General features: G+C 39.1%; 1 protein-coding gene across 1 annotated transcript in view; it reads left to right on the plus strand.

The window, feature by feature from the left end:
• Syap1 (synapse associated protein 1) overlaps positions 1-6,301 on the plus strand; it is a 32,435-nt gene extending 26,134 nt beyond the window's left edge. Inside the window, exons 7-9 of the mRNA XM_077107117.1 lie at positions 1,516-1,574; positions 2,077-2,224; positions 4,754-6,301. Of these exons, the coding sequence (XP_076963232.1) occupies positions 1,516-1,574; positions 2,077-2,224; positions 4,754-4,881 (335 nt within the window). The 3' untranslated portion in view covers positions 4,882-6,301. The remainder of the gene's footprint in view (positions 1-1,515; positions 1,575-2,076; positions 2,225-4,753) is intronic.
• The last annotated feature ends 1,424 nt before the right edge of the window (positions 6,302-7,725 follow it).

Here is a 7,725-nt window from a genome sequence, read left to right on the forward strand (position 1 = left end):
TTTTTCCTCTCTCCAACACCAATCATCCTCCCCACATCTCTATTCTTTCCCTTTACCATGTTCTACTTCCTGACCTCCACTGTCATTCAGTCACTCTCCTTCCCTTTGTTTCTCGGACTATCATTCAACCTTGTTTCCTCTGTATGTGTGGTCTGTGGAGTAGAGCAAAGCTCCGTTGTGCCCCAAATTACAAGTGTCCCGCTCCAAGCTCAGTTCTATTCAGTTAAACATTTGATGCTTTCTTCTTGTGACATGTTAGCCCTGGTTGTGAGAGAAAGACTTTTATGATATCAGCAACTATTTGCACCTATTAAATATCTTATACTAATTAAAATAAGGAATGTGGGTGCTGGGGATGTGGCTCAGTGGTACAACACTTGCCTAGCATGCATGAGGCCTTGGGTTTGATTGAGTAATACAAAATAAACTGTAGTTTGTTTGTTTGTTTGTTTGTTTGTGGTACTGGGAATTGAACCCAGGGCCTTGTGCATGAAAGGCAAGCAGTCTGCCAACTGAGCTATATCCTCAGCCCCCCAAAAAAATGTATTTTGTGCAATATTTTTAATTTTGTATGAGTACCCGCTGTGTATAGGTAGGTACTAATTGCACCTGGACATTCATCCCACAATAAGTGGGGTAATTTTAGTTTGCAGAATTTTAGATGATTAAGGAAAACAGCATGACCTTAGATTAGGGTTGTATAGACTGTTGAAAAGACTCCAAAACTGCATTAGGGTCAGGTAAATATAATGAAGTTCCTCCCCACAGGGTGATTTGTCATTTGGCCTATAGATGTTAATATTGCATCCCAATGGTCTATCCTTTTTTTTTTAATATTACTTTTACTGAAAAATAACCATTTTGCCAAATACTGCCTGTGTAACAAAATGGACTAAGACAGTATTTGGTAAAGACTGTCAGTCTTTAAGTTTATTAAGATAGAAATATGAGGCCCATGAGAAAGAGAATACTGTGACTGAGTATTGACAACAGGGAAACTTTGCTAAACAACTTCCATTCTCATTATCCTCAAAGATCAGAATTAATTTTGCTAACACTGAAGTAAAAAATTATTTCCTGCTGGAAATTTTTATATAAAGGGCATTCAAGAGCTGGGCACAGTGGTGCATGCCTGTAATCCCAGCAGCTCGGGAAGCTGAGGCAGGAGGATGGTGAGTTCAAAGCCAGCCTCAGCAACAGTGAGGCTCTAAATAAAATACAAAATAGGGCTGGGGATGTGGCTCAGTGGCTGAGTGCCCCCTGAGATAATCCCTGGTACCCTCCTCAAAAAAGGGGGGCATTCAATATGGTAACATTAAAATATCCCCAAAAGCAAGAGTTTGAGATGGTTGCTCATGGCTATTTCTTGTAATAACTTAACAAAAAGCTGAAAATATAGAATATCATTTCTGAAAATTATTTAGTATCATTATACTTGTGGATATTTTAGCAGTTATTGTAATATGTATTCAGAACTGAATCAAGCAATTATTCTCTTTTATTCTCACTTCTTAGAGGCAGTACGGCCCAAAACGCCACCTGTCGTAATCAAATCTCAGCTTAAAACTCAAGAGGTAATACAGTTTTATGTTGTACCTAGTAGTTGATGTCTGAAAATGAAGTAACTGAGTTAACAATCTCTGATACGCTTAAGACTGCTTAGGAGTGTGGGTCTTATCTGTTTCTAAGATAAGGAGTCCAGTATTTGAAGAACTTAACAATAACCCACAACCCACGGACCAACTAGGAGTCCAGTATTTGAATAGTCAAGGACCGACAGCTGACACTAGGTGACTTGCTGGCATAAATCATTCTAGATGTGCTCAGCAGGGATTAGAAGAAATGGTGAGAGTGATCCAGACTGTGAGAACAAATAATAGCCTCGGGTGGTAACTCATTTAGTTACCAAGCAACTGTGCAAGTTAGACGGTTGGAGAGCAGTGGTCACTGTCTTCCAGCTAGCAGAGGAGAGAACAAAAACCAGGCTGTATTCCACTGAGACAACTGTAGGCCAGAATTCTAGCGCATAAATGTCACCGAGGAAATCATTTCAAGAACTCTTGTGTTGCATTTCAGGATGAGGAGGAGATTTCTACTAGCCCAGGCGTTTCTGAGTTTGTCAGTGATGCCTTCGGTGCCTGTAACTTAAATCAGGAGGATTTAAGGAAGGAAATGGAGCAACTTGTGCTTGACAAAAAGGAAAATGAGACAGCTGGACTCGAAGGTAAAAAAAAAAAAATGAATAAAAAAGAAAGAAACTTGTTCTTTTCCTTAAATCCAACATTGATTGCATAAAAATGTTATCTTTGGGGCTGGGGGATGTGGCTCAAGTGGTAGCGCGCTCGCCTGGCATGCGTGCGGCCCGGGTTCGATCCTTAGCACCACATACCAACAAAGATGTTGTGTCGCCGAAAACTAAAAAAAATAAATAAATATTTAAAAAAATGTTATCTTTAAGCTGATATACAGCCAGGTATGAAAATTATTTATATACATATTATATATATAAATTATATTAATTATGTATAATATTATATTGTATATTATTAATATAATATATAATTAATGCAACATAAAATTATATAATATGATTATATATTATGTTAATTATATATTATAATATTATATATATATTAAGGGAGCTGATGGTGTGGCTCAGTGGTTAAAGCCTCTGGGTTCAATCCTTGGTACCAAAAATACAATGGAAAAACAAGAAACTGAAAGAGAGGGAAAGCCAGTATATAAAACTGCAATGTAAATTTGGCATCAAAGTTGATTTTTGGAGGGCTGGGGCTGTGGCTCAGTGGTAGAGTACTTGCCTAGCATTGGCAAAGCCCTGGCTTCCATTCGCAGCACCACAAAAAAAGAAAAAAATTTGATTCTCATTGGCATTCTGTACCCCTTGTCATCAGGACTTGCTGCCCCAATTCAAGAATTGTAAATAAAGCCAATTAAAATCTGCAGAAAAGAGGTTAGGGGTATAGCACTTGCGTAGCTTGCATGAAGCCCTGGGTTTAATGCCCAGCACTGCAAAAAAGTATATATTTCTGTTCCTACTAGAAGGTAGATGCTAGCAAACATGATCAGACCTTATGTTCCTCTATCTTAAGCACTCCCAAAAGATTTGGGAGTTTGGGGTTTTTTTTGTTTTTTTTTTTTTAATATTTTTTATTTATAGATGGATGCAGTATCTTTATTTTGTTTATTCATTTTTATGTGGTGCTGAGGATCGAACCCAGAGCCTCACATGTGCGAGGCAAGCGCTCTGCCACTGAGCCACAACCCCAGCCCCTGGGAGTTTGGTTTGATATTAAAGCTCCCCTGGTAAAACCCCCAAGTTCAGGACCAGGCTTGCCAACTTATTTTTGGGGGTGGGGTACTTGGGATTGAACTCAGAGGCACTTGACCACTAAGCCACATCCCCAGCCCTATTTTATATTTTATTTAGAGACAGGGTCTCACTGAGTTGCTTAGTGCCTCACTTTTGCTGAGTTGACTTTGAATTCGTAGTCCTCCTGCCTCAGTCTCCAGAGACACTGAGATTATAGGCATGTGCCACCCAGCTCGCCAACTTATTTTTAACTCTATCTCAAAATAAAAAACAGAAAGGGCTGGAGATGTAATTCTGTGGTAAAGTGCTCCTCCTGCATTCAATTCCCAGTATCACCAAAAAAAAAAAAAAAAAAAAAAGATTGAGTTAATCATTATCAAATGAAGAGTTTAGCTGAGTGCAGTGGTGCACACCTATAATCCCAAGTCACTGGCTCACACCGGAGGATGGTAAGTTCAAGACCAGCCTCAGCAACTTAGCAAGACCCTTTCTCAAAATAAAAAAATAAGGGGCTGGGATTGTGGCTCAGTGATAGAGCACTCGCCTAGCATGGGCAGGACCCGGGTTAGATCCTCAGCACCACATTAAAAAAAATAAAGGCATTGTGTTGTGTCCATCTACACCTAAAAAAAATTTGAGAAAAAAAAATTTTTAAAAAATTAAAAGGACACCAAATGTAGCTCAGTGGTAAAGTGCCCCTGGGTTCAATCTCCAATACCCAAAAGGAAAAAAAAAAAAAAAAAAGGCGAGTGAACAGTTTCCTGAAACCTTTTTCAGATTTATAGGACATCCAACAAACCAGCAGTTCCCGCAGTTATTCAGAAAAGTGGCCTAAAAAGGTGAACCTGAACCCTATTTGCTTACCATCTCAGAGGAACTCTGAGGACAGAATTGAGAAAGAAGGGTGTAGGGCATGGCCAAGAGAAGTAAGTGGGCAAGTGAAAACCTACACTCCAGAGCCCACCCACTTCCTGTCTGTTTTTTGATAAGAGAAGGGTAGGTTCTGGCCATCACAGAAGGAAAAAGTGCATGAGCCTGTGTGTTGTAGGCAATAGCAAGAGAAAACTTTCCACGGCTTCCTTTAATGGGTAATGACACTAGTAGCAGAGACCCCTGAGGAGGCAAGCAGGGGCTGACATCTTTGTTTCCATATTAATAAATTGTTCTAATATTGTTCCTTGATCACTTTAATTTTTTTTCTGAGTGCATAAAGAAGCCTGAGACATTGGGCTGGGGAGCTAGCTCAGTGGTGGGGAGCTTGCTTAGCTTATGTGAGGCCCTTGGGTTCCATCCCCAGAGCCACAAAAATAAATTACCATGGCTAGGACTTGCATAGGTAATTAAAGTTGCCTGAATTGTTACTACTGCCAGCACTGAGTTCAGCGAAAAATCTTTCTTTTCCTTCTCCTTTGTTCCTTGCAGAAGATTCTGCTGATTGGGAAAAGGAGCTGCAACAGGAGCTTCAAGAATATGAAGTGGTGACAGAATCAGAGAAGCGGGATGAAAATTGGGATAAAGAAATAGAGAAGATGCTCCAGGAAGAAAACTAGCTGCCTCCTGAAATTAAAATAATAATAATAATCCTTAACATTCTACAAAGTGACATGAAATTCTAAATGTTAAGCGTTCGCTCGATGAGTCAGAAGGCACAAGAGTGTAACTTTATGAAATTCCAAATTATTCTTTTTTCCAGCTGAAACTTGCCTCTTCTACTTTAAAAAAGTGTATAGAACGGTTATTCTAATAATCAAGAAAAGGGATGTTTTATGGGTCGCATTTCTTTAATATAAATTGAATTAGAGATGTTCTTATAGGCAGTAGGGAATATCTTTGCCACAGAAACCCAGGTAAAATTTTAGGTTATGTTTTCCACAAGAACAGAAATATAATTTAGTCTTCAGTTGTGGTTTTCAAAACATTCATATTCCTCATTGCATTTTTGTTGATACATGATGTTAAAGTACTTAATGGATTGATTACTATCAAAATGACCAAATTATACCAAAGAACTTAAGAGGAAGCACTTTCAGGACTATTTCCTTGCTAGGTATTTTCTAAAATTCCATCTGAAAGCCAAAAGGTAAAATAGTGAAGTTGATTTTAATTATATAAACATCACACAATTTGACATTAAGATAAGCTATAGCCTGGCACAGGGGGCACTCCTGTAGTTCCAGCAACTGAGGAGAGCAAGCCAGGAGAACCTCAAGTTTGAGGCCAGCCTGGGCAATGTAGCAATACCCCGTCTCAAAAAATAAGAAGGGCTGGGGATGTAGCTCAGTGATAGACTCTCTAGGCTCTGAGTTTGATCACCAGCAAAGCAATTTTTAAAAAAATATCTGGGCATGGTGGGGAGCCTCTGTAATTCCAATTACTTGGGAAACTGAAATAATAGGGATGCAAGTTTGAAGCCAGCCTGAGCAACTTAGTGAGATCTTCTCTCAACATAAAAAGGACTGGAGGTGTAAGTTCAGTGGTGGAGTGATTGCCTATCATGTGTGAGTCCCTGGGTTCAATACCCAGAACCAAAACAAACAAACAAAAAACTGTGCAAACGTGTTTGTAAAAAGTGTGTCTTTCGGTGGCACTATGTTGCACACCTGTAATTGCAGTGGCTCGACTCGAAAGTCTGAGACAGGAGGATCATAAGTTCAAAGCCAGCCTCAGCAACTTAGCGAGACCCTGTCTCAAAAGAAAAAGATCTGGGAATGTGGCTCAATGATTAAGTATCTCCAGGTACCAAAAAAAAAAAAAAAATTCCCTTGGGCCTCTTCTTAAAAAAAAAACTATACCACAAATTTCACTTCATGGTTTTCATAGTTTATAGACAGTGGAGCCTTCTGTCCTCTGTCCTTTTTTGTATTAATCACATTCAGAAGCCCATTCACCTTAACGTTTATTGTTCTTTTAATGGTCACTACATGTACATGTTCTAGATTTGTCTTAATTAAACTGTCAGTCTTTATGGAATTGTGTTCTTGAGTACAACTCTAGAACTTATTGATTAAAACTTGTATTCTGTTATACCAGCTGGCGCATGTTCGTAGAATACGATTTTTTTAAAGGAGCAAGGTGGTTGAACATTAGGAACTTGCTAAGCATTTGTTTTCCCAAACCTGTATTTTTCAAGCAACCTTTATTTCATAAAGGGGAATAAAATCAAGACATTTCTTTATAAGAAAAACGTACATATTGATATTCTTGGACTCATAAAACTTAGTCTCTGGTCCTCTGGCAAAGGCATAGGCAATAAGTCAACTGGGAATGGATCTTAAGCATTACCCTTGTGTTTGTAGATGGGCACATGTGAATGAGCCAGGCTGCTTCAGATAGTGTTATTTGGGTTATAGCAATAAACTCATGTATGCGAGGAAACATCAGCCTCATTATCAAAAGATTTCCACTTGTTGCCAGGCATGGTGGCACACTCCTGGAAACCCAGCAACTCAGAAGGCTGAGGCAGGAGGATCTCAAGTTCAAAGCCAGCCTTAGCAAAAGTGAGGCCCTAAGTGTCTCTAAATATACAAAAAACAGGGCTGGGGTTGTGGCTCAGTGGTAGAGCACTTGCCTAGCACATGTATGACACTGGGTTCAATTCTCAGCACCACATATAAATAAATGAATAAATAAAGGTCATAAACATCTAAAAATGTGTTTTAAAAAATTTTTTTAGTTGTAGATGGACATGATGTCTTTATTTTATCTAATTTTTTTTTAATGTGGTGCTAAGGATTGAATCCAGTGTCTCAGGCATGCGAGGCAAGCGCCCTACCACTGAGCCACAACCCCAGCCCCTAAAAAATATATTTTAAAAAAATATATAAATAGGGCTGGGGGTGTGGCTCACTGGTCGAGTGCCCCTGAGTTCAATCCCTGGTTTCAAAAAAAAAAAAATTTCTACAGTGCCACAGTTCTTTATTTCTGAGTTTGGATTCATAGATGACTGGCAACTTCTGAAATAACCCTATTGAAGGGAGAATTTTGTTTTTTAACAATTTACTGGAAGAAAAGAAACATGTTACATGTTTTTAAGCAGCTGAAAAAAATCCTAGATACAAGCACATCTGGTCATGACAGCACCTGGCTCTTAGTATACACACTAAAAAAAAAAACTTACTGATGAATGTTAAGACACTTATCAAAAAAAATAAGATCATATCTAACTAGGAATATTTGATTTGCCTCCTTTGACTGCTTTGGTATTAAAAAAAACAGGGCTCTAGGCTAGGCATGGTGGTGCACGCCTATAATCCCTAGGGCTCAGGAGGCTGGGACAGGAGGATCACCAGTTCAAAGCCAGCCTCAGCAATGGCCAGGCGCTTAGCAACTCAGTCTCTAAATAAAATGCAAAATAGGGCTGCGGGTGTGACTCAGTGGTAGAGCACTTGCCTACC

The sequence above is a fragment of the Callospermophilus lateralis genome, chromosome X (assembly GCF_048772815.1).
Source record: "Callospermophilus lateralis isolate mCalLat2 chromosome X, mCalLat2.hap1, whole genome shotgun sequence".
Lineage (NCBI taxonomy): Eukaryota > Metazoa > Chordata > Mammalia > Rodentia > Sciuridae > Callospermophilus > Callospermophilus lateralis.